The 26,888-nt window shown below is 43.5% G+C and overlaps 2 protein-coding genes across 5 annotated transcripts in view; one reads left to right on the top strand and one right to left on the bottom strand.

Moving 5' to 3' along the window:
• The first annotated feature begins 265 nt into the window (after positions 1-265).
• Positions 266-11,814, top strand: LOC112231276 (calpain-5). 3 transcript variants are annotated; one of them, XM_024397943.2, is made up of 12 exons: positions 266-504; positions 2,667-2,862; positions 6,056-6,187; positions 7,620-7,828; positions 7,940-8,132; positions 8,240-8,430; positions 8,572-8,649; positions 8,771-9,089; positions 9,501-9,703; positions 9,820-9,941; positions 10,077-10,213; positions 10,556-11,814. In XM_024397943.2, exons 2-12 carry the CDS (start codon positions 2,698-2,700, stop codon positions 10,736-10,738), a joined length of 1,932 nt encoding a protein of 643 aa, XP_024253711.1. In that variant the 5' UTR covers positions 266-504; positions 2,667-2,697; the 3' UTR covers positions 10,739-11,814. The 3 variants fall into 3 exon arrangements, with proteins under 3 accessions (XP_024253711.1, XP_024253710.1, XP_024253709.1); XM_024397942.2 differs by lacking the exon at positions 266-504 and adding an exon at positions 1,501-1,578; XM_024397941.2 differs by lacking the exon at positions 266-504 and adding an exon at positions 1,519-1,632.
• The window catches only part of LOC112231277 (serine/threonine-protein kinase PAK 3-like), a 126,728-nt gene continuing 111,246 nt past the window's right edge, over positions 11,407-26,888 (bottom strand). For both annotated transcript variants that reach the window (XM_042311081.1, XM_042311082.1), the window contains 4 exons: positions 25,588-25,687; positions 25,222-25,418; positions 24,416-24,553; positions 11,407-14,425 (listed from right to left, as the gene is read on the bottom strand). In XM_042311081.1, the coding sequence (XP_042167015.1) occupies positions 14,336-14,425; positions 24,416-24,553; positions 25,222-25,418; positions 25,588-25,687 (525 nt within the window). In that variant the 3' untranslated portion in view covers positions 11,407-14,335. The remainder of the gene's footprint in view (positions 14,426-24,415; positions 24,554-25,221; positions 25,419-25,587; positions 25,688-26,888) is intronic.

The following is a 26,888-nucleotide window of genomic DNA, read 5'->3' as shown; positions in this document are numbered from 1 at the left end:
CTCCTCTCCTCTGCCCCCTCCCCTCTCTCTCTCTCTCTCTCTCCTCTCCCCTCCTCTCCTCTCCTCTCCTCTCCTCTCCTCTCCTCTGCACCTTGGAGAGCCCAACGGCTCCAGGAATGCAGTGGATAACATATCTCTCATCGAACTTCACTAGAAAGGAATGAGACTGGGAGCCAGCACTTTGCATGATGCATTCTGCCCTAATGAACCACTCGTCAGACCGATTTTTGGTGTGCGTCAGTGAATGTGGGTTTTTCTGTTTGTTAATGAGTGTGTTTGGGGTTAGGAGTGGAAATACCATTGCGGTGTGTTTTTGGTTGCTCCTTTGGAGCCCAACGTGCTGCAGACCATTGTCATAGGAAGGGGACAGACAGGAGGACACAACCCTTTGGCTTTAGTTGTGACGTCCCAGTAGATCTTCCCAAGGTGTATCAGAGGGGACATTTTTGCAACCTTATAAGGAACTTTAGGATTTATTTGGTTATTTTAGGAGGACAAGAACAGGTAAGAGCCACACACTGTGGAGAACTACATTTGGTTACACACCTGGAATGTTTTCTGGTTATAAATATTGACAGAGTTTAACATTTAATTGCTGCAGTTATTATCAGACACAATATTAAAAACGTTTTGTTCATGTATGAATTTGTCAAATTGTTGTATACATAACATGTACTCCTCCTTAGCAGCAGCATCTGTCCATTTGTTCAGCAGCAGTTGTAGAGGGAGTGAAATGCGGTCTATCACAGCCTCTGTCATTAGAACCTGCATCTAAGGCAGCTCTGCTAAACTGGAACCACAGTGGATGTGTACATTCTCCCAGCTGGATAGTGATAATAGCATTCCACCTACAACATTAAGTATACAGGCATTATTACAGTGAATTAAGCTTGTAGTTTTGCCACCATTCCTGTTCTAACTTTGTGAGTAACATAACCTTTGATGATGCATACTGGTGACCTTACCATTTAAACAGCAACAGCTTTTAGTACAATGTTGGTGACCATTGAGTCTACGTCTATTTCATCAGCGTACACTAAAATAGACCATTATAACACTAAACCCAACAGCTGTGGCAATTATAACAGCGATACTCCCCCTCCTCAAACTCCCCTGCAGTGACGACATTTACACCAAACACAGAAAAACCTGTTGGAGCTCGTCAGTCAGGTACTGAGGTTTCACGTGGTATAAACACACACAGACACGTCAGTGTACACCCGAGGAAGGACTCTTCTACAGGGAAGTTGACATCACGAAGGCATGATCAAAACTGCATGGCAAACTCACATCACAGTTACTTATTCAATCAATAAAGCCACACACACACTCACTTCATGATAGTCACCCACTGACACAATAAGTCAACACAGACTGTGTGAAGTAGAACACTTGTTCCTGGGATATGGGTGTGGCCCTGAGCATGAACAAGCAAAACTAAACTGGGTCACTGCAGAGATGTTGTGGGGGAGGGGGGAGGAGGGGGAGGGGTGAGAAGGACAGGTACAAAGACCTGGTGGAAACACCCTTCTCTTTCACTATCCTGGAGGAGGGGGTTGTCACAGCGCTACGACGGAGGTACGAAGACACTTTTACTGGGCTTTTTCTTCTAGATCCTTAAATGTGATACATGTAAGGAGTTCTCTTTGCTTTAATAGTTTGAGGAAGAGACAGAGAATGTGGTTGTTCTGTGTGTGAAGGAGGGAGAGAAAGTGTACAGGAGAGGGAGAGAAAGACAGAGGAGAAAAACATTCACATTTTTTCCCACCAATTATTCTAGTGTATTGGATATGGGTCCATTTCTGCGTAATGTTCTGACTGGAAACTGAAGGAAGCAGATAGTTGGCCATGATGATAATGAACTGTCAGAATCCTGACAACTTCATTGTGAACTGCCTCTCACTGTGTTCCAAATGGGCTTTGCTCTGAGAGGCATTTCCTAAAGTGTGTAATGTTTTTGGGAAAAGTGTCATTAGAAACTCACCGGGAGTTTAGAGCTTGACTGTTCTCCGGTGGAATTTAATTATTTGTGTCTGTGTTATTCATGGCAGACAGCAAATGTACGAAACTGCACTGGCAGACAGACTCCATATAAAATCTAATCTTGTTTATAAAGAGCTTGACTTCTGGGGTCGGGGGTCAGGAGTAAAGAGACTGGTCATAGAGTTAGAATATCAGAATATTCCCAAAGGATAGCAGTTTTGATCAGATGTTTTTGATCACCCATGGGATGTTTCCATCACAATACCAGGAACAGTTTGTGGTCAGATTGCAGTAAAATCTATGCTTGACTGTAACTTTAAAGTGATGTAGTGTAGTTGTTTGTAGATTTTGTTCGTAGAAGACAGATTTTCTACTTGAATTTATTTAAATATGCATCATTTGCATATTGGTTATTGGATATATTTATCTCTAGGCCAGCTTGTTGCCCGGTTGGCCTCTATGGGAGACTAAATCTAAACTACGGTGATTCAAATGAAAAATTCCATTACAACATTTTACAAGAAAGAGCTACTCTGGGATTTATGGGGTGTATTAGTGTAGGGTATGCTGAGCTCTTGTCCAGACACCCAGAGTCAAAGGTGAACAATAATAGATCCTAAGCTGACAAGGACTGTCCTGGTAGTCTGCCTATAAAGTAACATGACGTCTTCTTCTGTGGTCAGTTTGCAGTTTCAAGGTTCCAGCGTCCGAACCATGTTCTCCACGGCCACTTCATACAAGAACCAGCATTACTCTGAGCTGAAGAGGAAATGTCTGGAGGACAAGGAACTGTTTGAGGATCCAGAGTTTCCTATCACCAACGCATCCCTGTTTTACAGGAAGCCACCTCCTGGTATGGTGGAGTGGAAGAGACCGCGGGTGAGTGTAGACGTCTACCGTTCTACTTTATTTTTCCTCTATTAGCTTAATACCAAAAGCAGAATCTGTATGCAAAAGCACTAAACATGAAATAGAATGTCACAAGCTTTAATGATTCACTGAAACATTTGTAAATGTTCATGTTTTTCCTCATAGTTTTTAGGAAATGTTATTGCTTAAAAGACCAATTTATAGTTTGCTGTTGATTAGTAAAAATGGAAGCTTATAAAAGTGCTATAGAGCGCTATCTGGGATCAGACCTTCTTCTTGTGCAATATAAACATGTCATGTCTATGATTGAACTTTCATGTGTGCTGACTTTGATATACAAACAGTATGACTGTGTTATATTTGGCCATACATACAGTGGGGAGAACAAGTATTTGATACACTGCCGATTTTGCAGGTTTTCCTACTTACAAAGCATGTAGAGGTCTGTCATTTTTATCATAAGTACACTTCAACTGTGAGAGACGGAATCAAAAACCCAGAAAATCACATTGTATGATTTTTTAAGTAATTAATTTGCATTTTATTGCATGACATAAGTATTTGATCACCTACCAACTAGTAAGAATTCCGGCTCTCACAGACCTGTTAGTTTTTCTTTAAGAAGCCCTCCTGTTCTCCACTCATTACCTGTATTAACTGCACCTGTTTGAACTTGTTACCTGTATAAAACACACCTGTCCACACACTCAATCAAACAGACTCCAACCTCTCCACAATGGCCAAGACCAGAGAGCTGTGTAAGGACATCAGGGATAAAATTGTGGACCTGCACAAGGCAGGGATGGGCTACAGGACAATAGGCAAGCAGCTTGGTGAGAAGGCAACAACTGTTGGCGCAATTATTAGAAAATGGAAGAAGTTCAAGATGACAGCTAATCACCCTCGGTCTGGGGCTCCATGCATGATCTCACCTCTTGGGGCATCAATGATCATGAGGAAGGTGAGGGATCAGCCCAGAACTACATGGCAGGACCTGGTCAATGACCTGAAGAGAGCTGGGACCACAGTCTCAAAGAAAACCATTAGTAACACATTACGCCGCCATGGATTAAAATCCTGCAGCGTACGCAAGGTCCCCCTGCTCAAGTCAGCGCATGTCCAGGCCCGTCTGAAGTTTGCCAATGACCATCTGGATGATCCAGAATAGGAATGGGAGAAGGTCATGTGGTCTGATGAGACAAAAATATAGCTTTTTGGTCTAAACTCCACTCGCCGTGTTTGGAGGAAGAAGATGAGTACAACCCCAAGAACACCATCTCAACCATGAAGCATGGAGGTGGAAACATCATTCTTTGGAGATGCCTTTCTGCAAAGGGGACAGGACGACTACACCGTATTGAGGGGAGGATGGATGGGCCATGTATCGTGAGATCTTGGCCAACAACCTCCTTCAGTAAGAGCATTGAAGATGGGTCGTGGCTGGGTCTTCCAGCATGACAACGACCCGAAACACACAGCCAGGGCAACTAAGGAGTGGCTCCGTAAGAAGCATCTCAAGGCCCTGGAGTGGCCTAGCCAGTCTCCAGACCTGAACCCAATAGAAAATCTTTGGAGGGAGCTGAAAGTCCGTATTGCCCAGCAACAGCCCCGAAACCTGAAGGATCTGGAGAAGGTCTGTATGGAGGAGTGGGCCAATATCCCTGCTGCAGTGTGTGCAAACCTGGTCAAGAACTACAGGAAACGTATGATCTCTGTATGTCACGGCTTTCTTCTTGGGAAAGAGAGGCGGACCAAAATGCAGCGTGGTTATTGTGATACATCTTTAATGAAGATGATAAATGAACAATATACAAAACAAGAAATGTGAAAAACCAAAAACAGACCTATCTGGTGTAACAAACACAAAGACAGGAACAATCACCCACAAAACCCAACACAAAACAGGCTACCTAAATATGGCTCCCAATCAGAGACAATGACTAACACCTGCCTCTGATTGAGCACCATATCAGGCCCAAACACAGAAACAGACAAACAAGACATCCAACATAGAATGCCCACTCAGATCACACCCTGACCAAACAAAACATAGAACATACAAAGCAAACTATGGTCAGGGTGTGACACTGTAATTGCAAACAAAGGTTTCTGTACCAAACATTAAGTTCTGCTTTTCTGATGTATCAAATACTTATATCATGCAATAAAATGAAAATTAATTATTTAAAAATCATACAATGTGATTTTCAGGATTTTTGTTTTAGATTCCGTCTCTCACAGTTGAAGTGTACCTATGATAAATTACAGACCTCTACATGCTTTGTAAGTGGGGAAACCTGCAAAATCGGCAGTGTATCAAATACTTGTTCTCCCACTGTAATTATTGTGAAAGGTGTTGTCTGCCAGGTTTTTATATAGACTCATACAATATTCTGTGATGGAGTACTTAAAAGGTTAATGCCTTTTGAGTGGTTGCCTCTGAGGATTGTGTTAAAGGTTAAATGTCATCCACAATGCTTATTGTGGTGACAGACAGCAAACTGTGGTGTGAAACTGAGGTGAGGGTGGTGCTGGGAAGTGTCTGAAAGTGTATGCTTTACATAGCATGTGAGATATATGACAGAACATGTGTTTCAAAACTGTCAAGAGAAAAAATCTAATAAAATCTGTTTGTATAGCTGCCATTTTGTTCAATGGAGAAAGCTGGAGTTATATTTCTGTTTAATGTGTTACTGTATCTGTTCTATGTACAGATGTTGGATCTTAATTTGAGCCAGCTTAAAACAGCAGGAAAATGATCCTGCAGCAACAGGAAATGTGAATTATCCTGAGGCAAACATTATAATAAATTGATTTTTGTATGGGTTGATATATTGTCAGGTCTGACATTTCAAAGTGGAAATGACTACAAGTTTGCATTTCTTGCTGTGCTGGAAAATGATCAGCAACAAAAGAGTGATCAAATTAAGATCCTGCATCTATATGGCATGTTGCCTAAGTGACAAGAAGAGAAAACACAATTTCTTATTCATAACAACAGTACACCTCGAGAGTTCCAACTCATTTAAAAAGAAAACGTGCTCTAAGCCAGAACTATTTGTCAAGGATTTGCGACTATTGTTACAAGCATAACTTTTTAGTGAGCACATTCTAAGCTATTTACATTTTTCACATGGAACATTTTACCTCACAATTTCACATTGTACCGCCGCTCATCATACATTTTCTTTCTCTGTTGCAGGAGATCAGTGACGGGCCTCATCTGTTTGTGGAGGGCATCAGCTCCCATGACCTGAACCAGGGGCTTTTGGGTAACTGCTGGTTTGTGGCGGCATGCTCCTGCCTGGCACTGAAGCCAGACCTCTGGCAGAAGGTGAGTTTGGTTTCCTCCTGTCTGTTCACACAGTCTGAGATGAGTGTTACAAGAGCAGACTATGTGTGTATTTCCTTTACAGTCACCTTATAGGGGAATAAAGGGTGCTGTTTGTGAAGGAACACATCAAATCAAGCTTTATTTATATAGCACATTTCAGATGCAACGCAATGCACTTCTCAGGAAAAAACCCAAATAGAAAATACGGTGAAAATAAAAACATAAATATTTACTACACAGCAAATGTAAGAGGATAAAAAACTAAAGAATAACAACAACTGAAAGACTAAAAAGCACCTTTAAGGAAAAGCAAAGTTAAAAAGGTGTGTTTTAAGACCTCTTTTAAATATGTCCACAGTTTTGACCCCCCTCAGGTTCTCTGGCAGGCCTCTTGGTCCTAGGATTTGGGATAGTTAAAAGTGCCAGAGGAACTGAGGGACCTACTGGGTCCATAACTCAAAAGCATGTCTGACATGTATTGGGGTGCACAATTGTGGGTTGATTTAAAAACCAATAGAAGAATAGGACAATGAATTGTAAAAATTCACAGGCAGCCAGTACAAGACTTTAAAACCGGAGATAATGTGTGCTCTCCATCTGGTCTTGGCCAGTACCCATGCTGCAGCATTCTGTATGTTTTGTAGTTGACCAATGGCTTTATTGGGTAGACCAGAAAGGAGAGCATTACAGTAGTCAAGCCTGCTTGTAATAAAAGCATGGATGAGTCTCTTTGTATCAGACTGAGAAACGGACACACCTTAGCAATGTTGCTCAGGTGGTAAAAAGTTATTTTGGTCACATTCCTAATGTGTGTTTCAAATTGAGCAGATAATGTCTATGAAGTATGTGGGTGGATGTCTCTGGTGCCATTGACTGGAACGAATTGCACAAGTCCCTGAAGCTGGAGACTCATATCTCCCTCACCAACTTTAAGCATCAGCTGTCAGAGCAGCTCACAGATCATTGCACCTGTCCATAGCCGATCTGTAAATAGCCCGTCCAACTACCTTATCCCCATAGTGTTATTTACTTTATTGCTCCTTTGCACCCCAGTATCTCTACTTGCACATTCATCTTCTGCACATCTATCACTCCAGTGTTTAATTGCTAAATTGTAATTATTTCGCCACTACGGCCTATTTATTGCCTTACCTCCCTAATCTTACCTCATTTGCACATTCTGTATATAGATTTTTCTATTGTGTTATTGACTGTACGTTTGTTTATTCCATGTGTGATTCTGTGTTGTTGTTTGTGTCACACTGCTTAGCTTTATCTTGGCCAGGTCTCAGTTTTCAATGAGAACTTGTTCTCAACTAGCCTACCTGGTTAAATAAAGGTGAAATAAAAATGTAAAAAACCCCACCCAAGTTTTAAACTATTCACATTTGACTAGACATGTTGTTCACTGTGAAGCCCTTTGTGTTGACAGGTCATCCCTGACTGGAAGGAGCAGGAATGGGACTCCAAGCACCTGGAGAACTACGCTGGTATCTTCCACTTCCAGTTCTGGGTGTTTGGGGAGTGGGTGGACGTGGTAGTGGATGACCGCCTACCCAGCATCAATGGAGAGCTCATTTACTGCCACTCCAAAGTCAAAAACGAGTTTTGGAGCGCCCTGCTTGAGAAAGCCTATGCCAAGTATGTATACTCTAACATTTCTCAACCCTTGATTCATAAATGATAACGGTTCGTACCCTCTAACCTCTCTGTATCTTCTCCGGACTCTCTTCTCTCTCCTCTTGTCTCCAGGCTCTCTGGCTGCTATGAGTCGCTGGACGGGGGCAACACTGGGGATGCGGTGGTGGATTTCAGTGGAGCCGTGGCAGAGGCCATTAACCTTGAGGCAGAAGCTTTCCACAAGGACCAGGGGAGAATGGACAAGCTGTTTGAGGACCTTTTCAAAGTCTACGACAGGGATGGAATAATCAGCTGTTCCATCAAGGTCTGTCTTTTCAATTGATCATTTTCAATTGGTCAGCACACTATAGTCACAGGTAATTGTGTTTAGTAGACACAAATGACTGACTACGGTGCTTGGACCTCTTTTAGGCGTCTCCTTCTGAAATCGAGGCACGGATGGCGTGTGGGCTGGTGAAGGGCCATGCCTACTCAGTGACTTCAGTGAAGAAAGTACGATTGGGCCACGGGCTGATAGCCTACTTCCAGAATGAGACCATCCCCCTGATCCGCATGAGGAACCCCTGGGGAAAGATTGAGTGGAACGGAGCCTGGAGTGACAGGTGAGGAGGACATATCCTCCCCGCTCGTTTACTGTTCAACCTCTCCACACCTCAGTGCACAGGTGACCTCAACTCATTATTTCGTTCTCCCTCCCTCTATTTTCCTGTTGCCTCTCCCCCTCTCCCCCTTTCCTACCTCAGTTCAGCGGAATGGAAAAAGGTTGGCAGCATGGAGAGGAATAAGCTTGGCATCACAGTGGAAGATGATGGGGAGTTCTGGTGAGTGTAAAAAAAAACAATTAAAGGCTGTTATCTCTTCTGTTCAGCGTGTGAGAATGTTTTCTGTCTACCCATGTTAATTTGTGTCTCTCTGTGTGTGTGCGCTACTGTATCTTCAAAGGATGGAGTTTAGAGACTGGTGTAAGTACTTCACAGATGCAGACGTTTGTCGTCTCATCAACACCTCCCTGCTCACCATCGACAAGACATGGAACGAAGTGATGATTTTGGGGAGTTGGACCAAGAATGCAGAACCTCTGCGCAACCGCTGTGGAGGCTGCATGAACCACAAACATACCTTCTTACAGAACCCCCAGTACCTGTTTGAGGTGACCAAGGAAGTGGATGAGGTTCTGATCTCCCTACAGCAGAGAGACATGAAGATCCACAGACGTATCGGCCAGGGAGAGAACCTCACCATCGGCTTCGCCGTCTTCAAGGTGGTTCATATTAACATCCTCTAAGAATGACTAGTGGGACTGGGGTGAGAGACTGGTTCAGTGAGGGTATGAGACAGGGTATGCTACTGGGGCATTGGTCCAACTTCAGTTCATTTTCGCGGAGAAGTTCTCTGCGCCACATATTTGGCTTCCCCGCTGTACAGTTATTTGGTTAAATCAGTAGAATTTCAATTTTCCCTCTTCAGCCGTTGAACAAACAGAAAATAAACTAGAGGGTGTTTACAATAATGGGTAGACATTACTTATAAATGCCACATTGGCTTGTTCATATCAGGGACAAACTTTCAATGACCTGTAATCCCTCAATGATGAATATTTTAAATCTGATCAAGCTGCAACAACAAACACTGGGGAACAGTCATGGTGAAAAATGATTTCTTTTGATTTAAGGTTGAACTGAATAGGAAATACCGCATGCATGACATCATCACCCAACTTAACGTGCAAACTACTACGTACATCAACGCCCGCACGGTGTTCATGAGGGCCATGCTCCCCAAGGGTCGCTACATGATCATCCCCTCCACCTTCAAACCTGAGACTCTGGGAGAGTTCATGCTGCGTGTTTACACTAACGTAGACTCAGGATGCAGGTACTGGAAATAGACCTGTACACATAGTAACACATTTCAGTATGATATCTTATCTATGCAGTATAACCATTACTTTAGCATTACTGTAAAGGTATAAGATGATCTCTCTCTCTCAGAGAGCTGACAGAACACCAGCCCAGGATGACGTGTTGGAGTAAGCTGACTGGCTACCCTGTTGCCGTGTCCCAGATCTATGTCCACGGAGCAGAGGGGCTGGAGAACCAGGACCGCACAGGGGGTGAGAGAACGCTCCACAACCTCAAATCAGAACTACCTCATACATTACAGGGAAACATAAGTACAAATGTTTTTGACATTTTGGGAGTATATTCAGCATTGCCTAATTGCTGGTTAATACTGCGTCATTGTACAGGCGCGGACCCATATGTGATCGTATCCTGTGAGGGCTCCTCAGTCCGGTCAACCGTTAAGGCAGACACCGTGAAGCCAGTGTTTGATACCAGAGCCATCTTCTACAGGAAGAAGCCCACAAAGCCAATCACTGTGGAGGTAAGATATATGGGGGCCAAAGAGCATCACTACCAATGGGCTGGAAGGACAAACTGACTAGTGAATTGTTACATTTAGATGTCTGAAGTTAGGGGCTGGATTTAATTTGCATTGCTGAAGTTCAGCACTACAATGCGCTTGAAATGTAAAGTTGAGCCGACATTTGTAGAGATTACCGTGAATTCAGTTTCTGCTAATGCAGGAACAGTGCCTTTAAATGTGGCACTTCAGCGCTACGGATTGAATAAATCCCTTAGTGTCTTCAATGGATGGTCAGATAGTGTTCACGCAAAACCTTGGTCTTAAATGGTCTCCACTTCCTCTCTCGTCCCTCCTCCCCAGGTGTGGAACAGTAACGCTGTGAAGGACCAGTTCCTGGGCCAGGTGGTTCTGACAGGCTCAGTGAAGGACTCCACCAACCCCCAGAGGCTCCAGTTGAGGAAGAGTGGCAGAGCCATGGCCGACGAGATGCCTGGCTCCATCACCCTCCGTATCGTCACCTCCACCGAGCTCACAGACATGTGATCTGGATCAGCTGACTACTACCTGGGTCACATTGACAATGTGTACAACACTCTGTTGCCTCTGACACTTTGAACAGGGGCTCATCACTACAAGGCATAAAGTTATCACTCAGAATGACTATCAACGTGAGCTTACAATATATTCTACTAAGGACTGCCTTGGTCATGGACCAAGAAGCACCTACTAAGGACTGCCTTGGTCATGGACCAAGAAGCTCCTACTAAGGACTGTCTTGGTCATGGACCAAGAAGCACCTACTAAGGACTGCCTTGGTCATGGAGCAAGAAGCACCTACTAAAGACTGCCTTGGTCATGGAGCAAGAAGTATCTTCAAGCCTTCTGGAGTTTTGTTTGTTCTTATAGTGTTTTGTAAAGGGACAAGACATTACTTTTTGAAAGATGAATAACTGTAAATATATTATTATTTTATACTAGACGATACACTATGAAACATAACTCTTCAGAGTAATACGCATACTGTATCTGTATACAATATTATGCAACATGTACATTCAAAAATATGTTTATCATATACAAATAAAAGGGCCTCTTTTCATCTGGCTGAAAAACAGCCAAAAGGCTCTTGCTGCAAAATATTGGAAAGTCTTGAAAGAGCCGAATGTATCTAGAGTGTAAGTTTTGGACCATGGTCATTCATTTGTGTCATTCCACTGAACTTATTGAAATGTCTAAAGGGTATGTACTGCCTCTAAACTAGCATCCTCCTTTGCCCGAAATGTCTTGCCACATTTAGTCCCTCTCTACTAACAGCAAAGAAAACTAAATCCATTCAAACCAAAAAGTATATATTTTTTATTTCAGTTCAGTTCCCAAACTGCAGTATTTTGTTGTTTTACACTCAAGACACAGCCATGCACAATTCAGAATTCCAAAAAGTATGTTGCTTTATCCACAATTAAAAATAGCTTATCCAAAACCTTAGTTGTCCCCAGTTGCTTTTTCTCATCTGTCCTTTTCCAAAGATGGGGCTTGCTGAGGTTCACCAGATGGGTCAGCAGTTTACAAACCCGGATAACAAATCATCATCATTTTAAATAAACACTTTTTTGCCTTTGTTCTGTTCTCATGATAATCATTCATGGAGGAATTTTCACACCACGTGTACAGGTTTACACATTCAGAAGATAGGAATGTACAGGATCGACCGCGGAAGAGGAGTGGGCCGGTGGGGAGGGGCGGGGCAAGGTCGCTAGCTGTCCTAGAGTTTATCTTTGTGCTCAGAGTTCAGGCCTGTACATAGAGGTGCGGCTAAAGGTCAGAGGGCAGATAGTCTCTGTGAGGTCCCTAAGACTCTCAGCCACAGGCACACTCAGAAGTAGTGCTCCGTACAGACAGACATGGGACTGCTGGAGACAGCTCTGTGTCCAGGTGGAGTACTGTCTGACACAGCCCAAGCATGATCGATCCATCCAGGAGTGTGTTTTATTTTCTCATTCAATTTCCAGGGTGCAAAACATTTATAAATAAATACCATAGAGCAACCTGGATATTATCCTTTCATTTTGAAGTTGCGTAACTCAGATTTTTTTTAAATAATCCCATCCTATTTACATACACAAACATATCCTAACAATGTTAGCCTAATTGGAAAATGTACTAACGTATTGTTTTCCCATGCATGAAATCGGTGATGTACTCCTTGCAATGGACAGTGTGAGGCTCTCCTGCGTGGTGGAGGGATGAGCGAGCAGCTACCCTGCACTACACAGTCTACAGAGTTAAGGTGGAGAACAAGTGTGGTATCTAGTGCAGACTGAGGTCACTCTCTCCCTTACAAAGACACTCATGCATACACACACACTCCCATTCATACACACTCCCAACACCATCTACCAGGGATACAGTGTGAGCTCATGGAATATAGCCCATGAAATCAGTGGTCAGTGACTCCCTGTGAGAGCCCTGAGATCAGGGAATGATATCACTCTGTAGTGTACACTACAGGTTAGACCCTCAAGTGTCTTTCCTGTCACCTACTCTCTCTGTCCCAGGTCTGGACTTCAGTACAATCCTAAGGGATGCTGTGGCTACTATAGACCAGACGGAGGATGCCATGTTGATGGTTATTACTAAGATATTGAATGAAGAATCAAGAAGCATTCTATACTTATCTGCAGAGCTTTTCAGACTTGTTTTCTAGTAGCCTCTGCTATGGGATGATAGGAATGGCAAAGTGAAGGGGAATGTGACCCTCTAGTTTCCAATGGTCCGCAAGACAATTAAATTGGCACTCAGTCTTCAATCCAAAAACCTTTTCATGGGCAAATGATTAACACCCACCCATCCACCAACCTGCCAAACAGCCAAAACTCACAGAAACACTCATATAGAAACAGACACAACCAAACTCACACAGTACATCAGAAAGTTCAGCAACAAGACACTGGAGCAATAACTCTTAACTTCCACTGAGAGGGGGTAGGCTAAATAATAGCATCCCATTAAAAAAAACTAGATAAACACATCATGGACGGACAGACAGATAGACAGATGAACATATGCGCTAACTCAGGGATTGTGCTCACTTGAACAAATGGCTTTTCACACTAAGCATGGCTTCTACTTCTGACACATCTAAGTAAATTCGCAGATCAGAGGTTAAGCATGCAAAAGTAAGGCTCATTGATGTGAAACAAATGGTAACATTGACAAACACTGCCCCCCCCCCAAAAAAAACAAAAGAAAACAAGCAAATGTTTGTCTGTAGACTATCCCAACTAACTAAAGGTAATTAACCAATAACATGGGATTTATATTTAAAAAGCTGTGACTTGAACTCTGAACACATTGTGGCCCATCAGATACGCAGTAGTTATTGAATCAGCCTCCACTGCAGCCCTGGTAAAAGCCATTCTCTATATCAGATCTCTAAACATCTAGCAACTTTAGGGTGTCCAAGAAATTACAGCTATGTCCTGGAGTACAACAGCCATGTCCTGGAGTACAACAGCCAACTGGCTTTGATTGAATGTTTGCCTCTTCTATTCCTCCCTTCTTTTCTCTCTCTCTCACATATGCACAAAGTCATGCAGGCATATGCTGGGTCCAGAGTCCCCAAGTCTGTCCCATATAAAATGTTCACTGCAGGAGATGCCTGATGGAAAGGGAAAGGGAACCAAGGCGATTGCTGGACAGACAAGGAAGGAATCACATTATCAGTGCTGTTACGTTCTGCCTCTCTTCCTGGGTCTCTCCCTTTTGAAAAGGAGCTTTTTGGGGTTTTTTCTTCATATTTTCTATTTTTAGTATTTAGTTTAGGAGCCTCTACTCCCCTCACAGGCCAAACACACGCTTATGCACACACGCTTACGCACACACTCTTACACACACGTTTACACACACGCTAACAGACGTCTGACAGACTGCTCCACATGTACAGAATGCTGGAGGACTAGAGGAGGAGGCGGCAGGCGGTTCAGCAGCAGTGTCCCACTGCTGAGAGGCCCTGCAGGCCAGCTGTCCATCCCCTGAATGAGGCAGCAGGGGGGTTGGTTACTGGTCTGTCCTTGTGCTGTCTCTCTGTCACACAACACCATGGAGCAGGGTCCAGCTCTGTGTGTGGACACATGGCGTCCTCTAGCGGCTGCTGCTTTTTATGGCCTCCTTGGCTGCTACAATCAGAGGGCTCAGGCTAGACAGGGGCTTGGCTAACTTCAGGAATGAATGCTGCAAGGAACACAAGAGAAGAATAGTGATGAGGGGAATGCTCTGCAACCCTGCGTGTACAGACTGTGATTTAAGGTTAGAACTGTACACGTAACTGCCAGAATAAAGAAAACACGTGAGTAAATGAAGGATACTAAGTATATTAAAGCAGGTGCTTCCACACAAGTGTGGTTCCTGAGTTACAGTGCCTTGCGAAAGTATTCGGCCCCCTTGATCTTTGCAACCTTTTGCCACATTTCAGGCTTCAAACATAAAGATATAAAACTGTATTTTTTTGTGAAGAAGCAACAACAACTGGGACACAATCATGAAGTGGAACGACATTTATTGGATATTTCAAACTTTTTTAACAAATCAAAAACTGAAAAATTGGGCGTGCAAAATTATTCAGCCCCCTTAAGTTAATACTTTGTAGCGCCACCTTTTGCTGCGATTACAACTGTAAGTCGCTTGGGGTATGTCTCTATCAGTTTTACACATCGAGAGACTGAAATTTTTTCCCATTCCTCCTTGCAAAACAGCTCGAGCTCAGTGAGGTTGGATGGAGAGCATTTGTGAACAGCAGTTTTCAGTTCTTTCCACAGATTCTCAATTGGATTCAGGTCTGGACTTTGACTTGGCCATTCTAACACCTGGATATGTTTATTTTTGAACCATTCCATTGTAGATTTTGCTTTATGTTTTGGATCATTGTCTTGTTGGAAGACACATCTCCGTCCCAGTCTCAGGTCTTTTGCAGACTCCATCAGGTTTTCTTCCAGAATGGTCCTGTATTTGGCTCCATCCATCTTCCCATCAATTTTAACCATCTTCCCTGTCCCTGCTGAAGAAAAGCAGGCCCAAACCATGATGCTGCCACCACCATGTTTGACAGTGGGGATGGTGTGGTCAGGGTGATGAGCTGTGTTGCTTTTACGCCAAACATAACGTTTTGCATTGTTGCCAAAAAGTTCAATTTTGGTTTCATCTGACCAGAGCACCTTCTTCCACATGTTTGGTGTGTCTCCCAGGTGGCTTGTGGCAAACTTTAAACAACACTTTTTATGGATATCTTTAAGAAATGGCTTTCTTCTTGCCACTCAGCTATAAAGGCCAGATTTGTGCAATATACGACTGATTGTTGTCCTATGGACAGAGTCTCCCACCTCAGCTGTAGATCTCTGCAGTTCATCCAGAGTGATCATGGGCCTCTTGGCTGCATCTCTGATCAGTCTTCTCCTTGTATGAGCTGAAAGTTTAGAGGGACGGCCAGGTCTTGGTAGATTTGCAGTGGTCTGATACTCCTTCCATTTCAATATTATCGCTTGCACAGTGCTCCTTGGGATGTTTAAAGTTTGGGAAATCTTTTTGTATCCAAATCCGGCTTTAAACTTCTTCACAACAGTACCTCGGACCTGCCTGGTGTGTTCCTTGTTCTTCATGATGCTCTCTGCGCTTTTAACGGACCTCTGAGACTATCACAGTGCAGGTGCATTTATACGGAGACTTGATTACACACAGGTGGATTGTATTTATCATCATTAGTCATTTAGGTCAACATTGGATCATTCAGAGATCCTCACTGATCTTCTGGAGAGAGTTTGCTGCACTGAAAGTAAAGGGGCTGAATAATTTTGCACGCCCAATTTTTCAGTTTTTGATTTGTTAAAAAAGTTTGTAATATCCAATAAATGTCGTTCCACTTCATGATTGTGTCCCACTTGTTGTTGATTCTTCACAAAAAAAATGCAGTTTTATATCTTTATGTTTGAAGCCTGAAATGTGGCAAAAGGTCGCAAAGTTCAAGGGGGCCGAATACTTTCGCAAGGCACTGTAACTGACATCCACTTAACATCCCATCATGCTTAGGGTCATGTATAAAAATGTTGTTTCCCGTTTCTTTTACAATGCACTCATATATACATGTTCTAATGGTATCAGGTATTTCTTTATATTTTGTGTTAAAATAAAGAAAATGATATTTGCCTCATTTGCGTACATACACAGGATATATTTGCATATATGAATATACACTGCTTCTGTGAAATCAAACTGTCCACTTAGGAAGCAACACTGATTGACAATAAATTTCACATGCTGTTGTGCAAATGGAATAGGTGGAAATTATAGGCAATTAGCAAGACACCCCCAATAAAGGAGTGGTTCTGCAGGTGGTGACCACAGACCACTTCTCAGTTCCTATGCTTCCTGGCTGATGTTTTGGTCACTTTTGAATGCTGGCGGTGCTTTCACTCTAGTGGTAGCATGAGATGGAGTCTACAACCCACACAAGTGGCTCAGGTAGTGCAGCTCATCCAGGACGGCACATCAATGTGAGATGTGGCAAGAAGGTTTGCTGTGTCTGTCAGCGTAGTGTCCAGAGCATGGAGGCGCTACCAGGAGACAGGCCAGTACATCAGGAGACGTGGAGGAGGCCGTAGGAGGGCAACAACCCAGCAGCAGGACCGCTACCTCCGCCTTTGTGCAAGGAGGAGCACTGCCAGAGCCCTGCAAAATGACCTCCAGCAGGCCACAAATGTGCACGTGTCTGCTCAACCGGTCAGAAACAGACTCCATGAGGGTGGTATGAGGGCCCGACGTCCACAGGTGGGGGTTGTGCTTACAGCCCAAAACCGTGGAGGACGTTTGGCATTTGCCAGAGAACACCAAGATTGGCAAATTCGCCACTGGCGCCCTGTGCTCTTCACAGGTTCACACTGAGCACGTGACAGACGTGACAGAGTCTGGAGACGCCGTGGAGAATGTTCTGCTGCCTGCAACATCCTCCAGCATGACCGGTTTGGCGGTGGGTCAGTCATGGTGTGGGGTGGCATTTCTTGGGGGGGGGGCCGCACAGCCCTCCATGTGCTCGCCAGACTGCCATTAGGTACCGAGATGAGATCCTCATACCCCTTGTGAGACCATATGCTGGTGCGGTTGGCCCTGGGTTCCTCTTAATGCAAGACAATGCTAGCTCATGTGGCTGGAGTGTGTCAGCAGTTCCTGCAAGAGGAAGGCATTGATGCTATGGACTGGCCCACCCGTTCCCCAGACCTGAATCCAATTGAGCACATCTGGGACATCATTTTTTTAACCTTTATTTAACTAGGCAAGTCAGTTAAGAACAAATTCTTATTTTCAATGACGTCCTAGGAACAGCGGGTTAAAACCTGTTAGGGAGGCTGCGAATTTTCGCAGCTTTTTGTTAAAAATCGCGCAACATTTCAGCGCCCTGCTACTCATGCCAGGAATATAGTATATGCATATGATTAGTATGTGTGGATAGAAAACACTCAGACGTTTCTAAAACTGGTTAAATCACGGCTGTGACTATAACAGAACGTCTGTTTCATCGAAAAGCGCAGGAAAATCTGGTCACTGAAAGTGGAAATAAATATCCATGCGCCACTTCCAGGAATTGTTAAAGGTGAACCGTATTAAATGAGGCCGAGGTTGCAGTACCTACAGCTTCCACAGGATGCATAGAGTCTTCTCATTTGATTCGGATTTGATTCTTGGTCGAACCGACCCAAGGGAACCGATTCCCTCCGACCTGAAACAGGGTGTTTAGGTCGAGTTTTTTCCGGTCATTTTTTCCAGACGATCGCCTATAGCATTTACATCGCCTCCTGATTAATTTTATCGCTTATTAACGTGTACTAATACCTAAAGTTGCATTACAAAAGTCTTTCGAAGTGTTTTGTGAAAGTTTATCGTCAACTTTTTTAATTTAAAAAAAATGACGTTACGTTATGAAACGCTATTTTTTTCCGTTTATCACACAGTCTTCATAGATCGATATCTAGGCTATATATGGACCGATTTAATCGAAAAAAAGACCCAATATTGATTATGGGACATCAAGGAGTGCCAACAAAGAAGATGGTCAAAGGTAATGAATGTTTTATATTTTATTTATGCGTTTTGGGTAGCGCCGTCTACCGCAAAATCTGTCTGTTAGGTGACGTTGCAGTATTTTGGGGGTACATGCTATCAGATAATAGCTTCTCATGCTTTCGCCGAAAAGCATTTTACAAATCTGACTTGGTGGATAGATTCACAACGAGTGTAGCTTTAATTCACTACCTTGAATTTGTATTTTAATGAAAGTTTCATGAAATTATGAGTTTTATCAAAAACTATAGGTGGCGCTCTGAAATCCGCTGAGTGCTGTTCCTTCATGGGAACAGTATTTTGCATCATCCTTAAGAAGTTTTAACTGCCTGTTCAGGGGCAGAACGACAGATTTGTACCTTGTCAGCTCAGGGGTTTGAACTTGCAACCTTCCAGTTACTAGTCCAACGCTCTAACCACTAGGCTACCCTGTCGCCCCATCATGTCTCGCTCCATCCACCAACGCCACGTTACACCACAGACTGCCCGGAGTTGGCGAATGCTTTAGTCCAGGTCTGGGAGGAGATCCCTCAGGAGACCATCTGCCACCTCATCAGGAGCATGCCCAGGCATTGTAGGGAGGTCATACAGGCACGTGGAGGCCACACACACTACTGAGCCTCATTTTGACTTGTTTTAAGGACATTACATTAAAGTTGGATCAGCCTGTCGTGTGGTTTTCCACTTTAATTTTGAGTGTGACTCCAAATCCAGACCTCCATGGGTTGATACATTTGATTTCCATTGATAATTTTTGTGTGATTTTGTTGTCAGCACATTCAACTATGTAAAGAAAAAAGTATTTAATAAGAATATTTCATTCATTCAGATCTGGGATGTTATTTTAGTGTTCCCTTTATTTTTTTGAGCAGTGTATTTTAAATGATTACTTTTTTCAATTCCACAAAAAATGTATTCCCCTCAAAATAAAGTTATCTTTCTTATGATGTAAATGTCTATCTGATGTGTTAAATCCCAGACAAAGCTTCAGCAATCTTATGGATGCAACGGAAAGACAATGTATTGCATTGAGCCCATTTCAGCCATTACCGGGGTGTGTTTGACAGGTCATTACAAACATAATGTGATAACGTTAACGGGGAAAAACGACAGCCACAAGCAACAGTATGAAAGAGTTGTAGGAGTAAAATGAAAGCAATCAATCCAGACAGATTTAAGTAACAAGTGGATTTTGCACCCCTCAGGACATAGATGGCTGAAAAGACAGCTCCTCAGGTGGGTGTGGCATGCATGTTGCTATAGTAATGTAGGAGTAGACTAGTTGGTGTGGTCAGATTTGGGTTATGTTAGAGTGGTCAGGTTTAGGTTAGGGTTATGTTAGAGTGGTCAGGTTTAGGTTAGGGTTATGCTAGAGTGGTCAGGGTTGGGTTATGTTAGAGTGGTCAGGGTTGGGTTATGTTAGAGTGGTCAGGTTTAGGTTAGGGTTATGTTAGAGTGGTCAGGTTTAGGTTAGGGTTATGCTAGAGTGGTCAGGGTTGGGTTATTCTAGATTGGTCAGGGTTGGGTTATGTTAGAGTTGTCAGGGTTGGGTTATGTTAGAGTGGCCAGGTTTAGGTTAGGGTTATGTTAGAGTGGTCAGGTTTAGGTTAGGGTTATGTTTGTGGTCAGCTTTGGGTTATGTTAGAGTGGTCAGGTTTAGGTTAGGGTTATGTTCGAGTGGTCAGGGTTGGGTTATGTTAGAGTGGTCAGGGTTGAGTTATGTTCGAGTGGTCAGGGTTGGGTTATGTTAGAGTGGTCAGGGTTGAGTTATGTTAGAGTGGTCAGGGTTGGGTTATGTTAGAGTGGTCAGGGTTGTGTTATGTTAGAGTGGTCAGGGTTGAGTTATGTTAGAGTGGTCAGGGTTGGGTTATGTTAGAGTGGTCAGGTGTGAGTTATGTTGGAGTGGTCAGGTTTAGGTTAGGGTTATGTTGGAGTGGTCAGGGTTGGGTTATGCTTGAGTGGTCAGGGTTGAGTTATGTTAGAGTGGTCAGGGTTGGGTTATGTTAGAGTGGTCAGGGTTGAGTTATGTTAGAGTGGTCGGGTTTAGGTTAGGGTTATGTTAGTGGTCAGCTTTGGGTTATGTTAGAGTGGTCAGGTTTAGGTTAGGGTTATGTTAGAGTGGTCAGGGTTGGGCTATGCTAGAGTGGTCAGGGTTGGGTTATGTTAGAATGGTCAGGTTTAGGTTAGGGTTATGTTAGAGTGGTCAGGTTTAGGTTATGTTAGAGTGGTCAGGGTTGGGTTATGTTAGAGTGGTCAGGGTTGGGTTATGTTAGAATGGTCAGGTTTAGGTTAGGGTTATGTTAGAGTGGTCAGGGTTGAGTTATGTTAAGAGTAGTCAGGGTTGAGTTATGTTAGAGTGGTCAGGGTTGGGTTATGTTAGAGTGGTCAGGGTTGAGTTATGTTAGAGTGGTCAGGGTTGGGTTATGTTAAGAGTGGTCAGGTTTAGGTTAGGGTTGGGTTGGAGTAGTCAGGTTTAGGCTAGGGTTATGTTTGTGGTCAGCTTTGGGTTATGTTAGAGTGGTCAGGTTTAGGTTAGGGTTATGTTAGAGTGGTCAGGGTTGGGCTATGCTAGAGTGGTCAGGGTTGGGTTATGTTAGAATGGTCAGGTTTAGGTTAGGGTTATGTTAGAGTGGTCAGGTTTAGGTTATGTTAGAGTGGTCAGGGTTGGGTTATGTTAGAGTGGTCAGGGTTGGGTTATGTTAGAATGGTCAGGGTTGGGTTATGTTAGAATGGTCAGGTTTAGGTTAGGGTTATGTTAGAGTGGTCAGGGTTGAGTTATGTTAAGAGTGGTCAGGTTTAGGTTAGGGTTGGGTTGGAGTAGTCAGGTTTAGGTTAGGGTTATGTTAGAGTGGTCAGGGTTGGGCTATGCTAGAGTGGTCAGGGTTAGGTTATGTTAGAATGGTCAGGTTTAGGTTAGGGTTATGTTAGAGTAGTCAGGTTTAGGTTAGGGTTATGTTAGTGGTCAGCTTTGGGTTATGTTAGAGTGGTCAGGTTTAGGTTAGGGTTATGTTAGAGTGGTCAGGTGTGAGTTATGTTGGAGTGGTCAGGTTTAGGTTAGGGTTATGTTGGAGTGGTCAGGGTTGGGTTATGCTTGAGTGGTCAGGGTTGAGTTATGTTAGAGTGGTCAGGGTTGGGTTATGTTAGAGTGGTCAGGGTTGAGTTATGTTAGAGTGGTCGGGTTTAGGTTAGGGTTATGTTAGAGTGGTCAGGTTTAGGTTATGTTAGAGTGGTCAGGGTTTGGTTATGTTAGAGTGGTCAGGGTTGGGTTATGTTAGAATGGTCAGGTTTAGGTTAGGGTTATGTTAGAGTGGTCAGGGTTGAGTTATGTTAAGAGTAGTCAGGGTTGAGTTATGTTAGAGTGGTCAGGGTTGGGTTATGTTAGAGTGGTCAGGGTTAGGTTAGGGTTATGTTAGAGTGGTCAGGGTTGAGTTATGTTAGAGTGGTCAGGGTTGGGTTATGTTAAGAGTGGTCAGGTTTAGGTTAGGGTTGGGTTGGAGTAGTCAGGTTTAGGTTAGGGTTATGTTTGTGGTCAGCTTTGGGTTATGTTAGAGTGGTCAGGTTTAGGTTAGGGTTATGTTAGAGTGGTCAGGGTTGGGCTATGCTAGAGTGGTCAGGGTTGGGTTATGTTAGAATGGTCAGGTTTAGGTTAGGGTTATGTTAGAGTGGTCAGGTTTAGGTTATGTTAGAGTGGTCAGGGTTGGGTTATGTTAGAGTGGTCAGGGTTGGGTTATGTTAGAGTGGTCAGGGTTGGGTTATGTTAGAATGGTCAGGTTTAGGTTAGGGTTATGTTAGAGTGGTCAGGTTTAGGTTAGGGTTGGGTTGGAGTAGTCAGGTTTAGGTTAATGTTAGAGTGGTCAGGGTTGGGCTATGCTAGAGTGGTCAGGGTTAGGTTATGTTAGAATGGTCAGGTTTAGGTTAGGGTTATGTTAGAGTGGTCAGGGTTGAGTTATGTTAAGAGTGGTCAGGTTTAGGTTAGGGTTGGGTTGGAGTAGTCAGGTTTAGGTGAGGGTTATGTTTGTGGTCAGCTTTGGGTTATGTTAGAGTGGTCAGGGTTGAGTTATGTTAGAGTGGTCAGGTTTAGATTAGGGTTATGTTAGAGTAGTCAGGTTTAGGTTAGGGTTATGTTAGTGGTCAGCTTTGGGTTATGTTAGAGTGGTCAGGTTTAGGTTAGGGTTATGTTAGAGTGGTCAGGTGTGAGTTATGTTGGAGTGGTCAGGTTTAGGTTAGGGTTATGTTGGAGTGGTCAGGGTTGGGTTATGTTAGAATGGTCAGGTTTAGGTTAGGGTTATGTTAGAGTGGTCAGGGTTGGGTTATGTTAGAGTGGTCAGGGTTGAGTTATGTTAGAGTGGTCGGGTTTAGGTTAGGGTTATGTTAGTGGTCAGCTTTGGGTTATGTTAGAGTGGTCAGGGTTGAGTTATGTTAGAGTGGTCGGGTTTAGGTTAGGGTTATGTTAGTGGTCAGCTTTGGGTTATGTTAGAGTGGTCAGGTTTAGGTTAGGGTTATGTTAGAGTGGTCAGGGTTGGGCTATGCTAGAGTGGTCAGGGTTGGGTTATGTTAGAATGGTCAGGTTTAGGTTAGGGTTATGTTAGAGTGGTCAGGTTTAGGTTATGTTAGAGTGGTCAGGGTTGGGTTATGTTAGAGTGGTCAGGGTTGGGTTATGTTAGAATGGTCAGGTTTAGGTTAGGGTTATGTTAGAGTGGTCAGGGTTGAGTTATGTTAAGAGTAGTCAGGTTTAGGTTAGGGTTGGGTTGGAGTAGTCAGGTTTAGGTTAGGGTTATGTTTGTGGTCAGCTTTGGGTTATGTTAGAGTGGTCAGGGTTAGGTTATGTTAGAATGGTCAGGTTTAGGTTAGGGTTATGTTAGAGTGGTCAGGGTTGAGTTATGTTAAGAGTGGTCAGGTTTAGGTTAGGGTTGGGTTGGAGTAGTCAGGTTTAGGTTAGGGTTATGTTTGTGGTCAGCTTTGGGTTATGTTAGAGTGGTCAGGGTTGAGTTATGTTAGAGTGGTCAGGTTTAGATTAGGGTTATGTTAGAGTAGTCAGGTTTAGGTTAGGGTTATGTTAGTGGTCAGCTTTGGGTTATGTTAGAGTGGTCAGGTTTAGGTTAGGGTTATGTTAGAGTGGTCAGGTGTGAGTTATGTTGGAGTGGTCAGGTTTAGGTTAGGGTTATGTTGGAGTGGTCAGGGTTGGGTTATGCTTGAGTGGTCAGGGTTGAGTTATGTTAGAGTGGTCAGGGTTGGGTTATGTTAGAGTGGTCAGGGTTGAGTTATGTTAGAGTGGTCGGGTTTAGGTTAGGGTTATGTTAGTGGTCAGCTTTGGGTTATGTTAGAGTGGTCAGGGTTGGGTTATGTTAGAGTGGTCAGGTTTAGGTTAGGGTTATGTTAGTGGTCAGCTTTGGGTTATGTTAGAGTGGTCAGGGTTGGGCTATGCTAGAGTGGTCAGGGTTGGGTTATGTTAGAATGGTCAGGTTTAGGTTAGGGTTATGTTAGAGTGGTCAGGTTTAGGTTATGTTAGAGTGGTCAGGGTTGGGTTATGTTAGAGTGGTCAGGGTTGGGTTATGTTAGAATGGTCAGGTTTAGGTTAGGGTTATGTTAGAATGGTCAGGGTTGAGTTATGTTAAGAGTAGTCAGGTTTAGGTTAGGGTTGGGTTGGAGTAGTCAGGTTTAGGTTAGGGTTGGGTTGGAGTAGTCAGGTTTAGGTTAGGGTTATGTTTGTGGTCAGCTTTGGGTTATGTTAGAGTGGTCAGGGTTGAGTTATGTTAAGAGTAGTCAGGTTTAGGTTAGGGTTGGGTTGGAGTAGTCAGGTTTAGGTTAGGGTTATGTTTGTGGTCAGCTTTGGGTTATGTTAGAGTGGTCAGGGTTGAGTTATGTTAAGAGTGGTCAGGTTTAGATTAGGGTTATGTTAGAGTAGTCAGGTTTAGGTTAGGGTTATGTTAGTGGTCAGCTTTGGGTTATGTTAGAGTGGTCAGGTTTAGGTTAGGGTTATGTTAGAGTGGTCAGGATTGAGTTATGTTAGAGTGGTCAGGTTTAGGTTAGGTTTATGTTAGTGGTCAGCTTTGGGTTATGTTAGAGGGGTCAGGTTTACATAGGTTATGTTTTGGTCAGGGTGGGGTTGTTGTGTACCTGGAGGAGCTCCTTGGCTGAGTCTCTGCGGTCCACGTCCATCTCCAGGCAGCGGTTGAGGAAGTCTCTGAACACGGAGGTCAGACGTTCAGGGTTCTGCAGCTCTGGAGTCCCGTTGGTGGCGATTAGGTACAGAGCCTGAGGAGAAGGAAAGAGGGGTGGAGAGGGCTAATCAGTTACTGATCAAATACAGTGCCTTGCGAAAGTATTCGGCCCCCTTGAACTTTGCGACCTTTTGCCACATTTCAGGCTTCAAACATAAAGATATAAAACTGTATTTTTTTGTGAAGAATCAACAACAAGTGGGACACAATCATGAAGTGGAACGACATTTATTGGATATTTCAAACTTTTTTAACAAATCAAAAACTGAAAAATTGGGCGTGCAAAATTATTCAGCCCCCTTAAGTTAATACTTTGTAGCGTCACCTTTTGCTGCGATTACAGCTGTAAGTTGCTTGGGGTATGTCTCTATCAGTTTGGACATCGAGAGACTGAAATTTTTTCCCATTCCTCCTTGCAAAACAGCTCGAACTCAGTGAGGTTGGATGGAGAGCATTTGTGAACAGCAGTTTTCAGTTCTTTCCCAATTTTTCAGTTTTTGATTTGTTAAAAAAGTTTGAAATATCCAATAAATGTCGTTCCACTTCATGATTGTGTCCCACTTGTTGTTGATTCTTCACAAAAAAATACAGTTTTATATCTTTATGTTTAAAACCTGAAATGTGGCAAAAGGTCACAAAGTTCAAGGGGGCCGAATACTTTCCCTGGATGTGTGTAGTGTAGATGGTGTGTTTCAGTCTTACCCTGAGAGGGTTCTCATTAAGGTAGGGAGGTTCTCCCTCCACCATCTCTATAGCCATGATACCCAGGGACCAGATGTCCACCTTGGGCCCGTAGGCCTTACGGGTCACGACCTCGGGTGCCATCCAATAGGGCGTGCCCACCATGGTGCTTCGCTTGTTCTGCTCTGGGGTGATCTGGGCACAGAACCCAAAGTCGGCTGCAGGGAGAGAGAAACACGTTAGACATTGTTTTCAACTCCACTCATTTCCCACATGACTCTTTCCCCCAATCCCATCCATTTCCACATGACTCTCTCTACCAACATACCATTGACTGCATCATTCCACCCTGGTCCCTGCCTGTCCCCTACTGGTGAGGTGACTTACTGAGCTTGACTGAGCCGTCCATGCCCAGCAGGATGTTGTCACTCTTGATGTCTCTGTGGATCACCTGGTTGGAGTGCAGGAAGTCCAGAGCCTGCAGACACTGTAGAGAGTGGAGACACAGACACATTTCTCCCAATTAAGATCTTTAAAATAACCACAAAAGCCTTGATCTCTGAACCAAGTTTTTTAGTACTATATCTCTTGACACATTGATGAAAATAATCATGGCCTCTAAACCTTCAAGCTGCATACTGGACCCTATTCCAACTAAACTACTGAAAGAGCTGCTTCCTGTGCTTGGCTCTCCTATGTTGAACATAATAAATGGCTCTCTATCGACCGGATGTGTACCAAACTCACTAAAAGTGGCAGTAATAAAGCCTCTCTTAAAAAGCCAAACCTTGACCCAGAAAATATAAAATACTATCGGCCTATATCGCATCTCCCATTCCTCTCAAATTTTAGAAAAAGCTGTTGCACGGCAACTCACTGCCTTCCTGAAGACAAACAATGTATATAACATGCATAATCCGGCTTTAGACCCCATCATAGCACTGAGACTGCACTTGTGAAGGTGGTAAATGACCATTTAATGGCATCAGACCGAGGCTCTGCATCTGTCCTTGTGCTCCTAGACCTTAGTGCTGCTTTTGATACCATCGATCACCACATTCTTTTGGAGAGATGGGAAACCTAAATTGGTCAACACGGACAAGTTCTGGCCTGGGTTAGATCTTATCTGTCGGAAAGATATCAGTTTGTCTCTGTGGATGGTTTGTCCTCCGATAAATCAACAGTACATTCCGGTGTTCCTCAAGGCTCTGTTTTAGGACCACTATTGTTTTCACTATATATTTTACCTCTTGGTGGTGTCATTCGGAATCATAATGTTAACTTTCACTGCTATGCGGACGACACACAGCTGTACATGTCGATGAAACATGGTGAAACCCCAAAATTGCCCTTCTTGGAAGCCTGTGTTTCAGACATAAGGAAGTGATGGCGGCAAATCTTCTACTTTTAAACTCGGACAAAACAGAGATGCTTGTTCTAGGTCCCAAGAAAAAAAGAGATATTGAATCTGATAATTAATCTTGATGGTTGTACAGTTGTCTCAAATAAAACTGTGAAGGACCTTGGCATTACTCTGGACCCTGGTCTCACTTGACGAACATATCAAGATTGTTTCAAGGACAGCTTTTTTACATCTACGTAACATTGCAAAAATCTGAAACTTTCTGTCCAAAAATGATGCACAAAAATTAATACATGCTTTTGTCACTTCTAGGTTAGACTACTGC

This window comes from Oncorhynchus tshawytscha, linkage group LG33, assembly GCF_018296145.1.
Source record: "Oncorhynchus tshawytscha isolate Ot180627B linkage group LG33, Otsh_v2.0, whole genome shotgun sequence".
Lineage (NCBI taxonomy): Eukaryota > Metazoa > Chordata > Actinopteri > Salmoniformes > Salmonidae > Oncorhynchus > Oncorhynchus tshawytscha.
The sequence above is the reverse complement of the archived record's forward strand: the minus strand, read 5'-3'. Positions and strand labels throughout refer to the sequence as shown.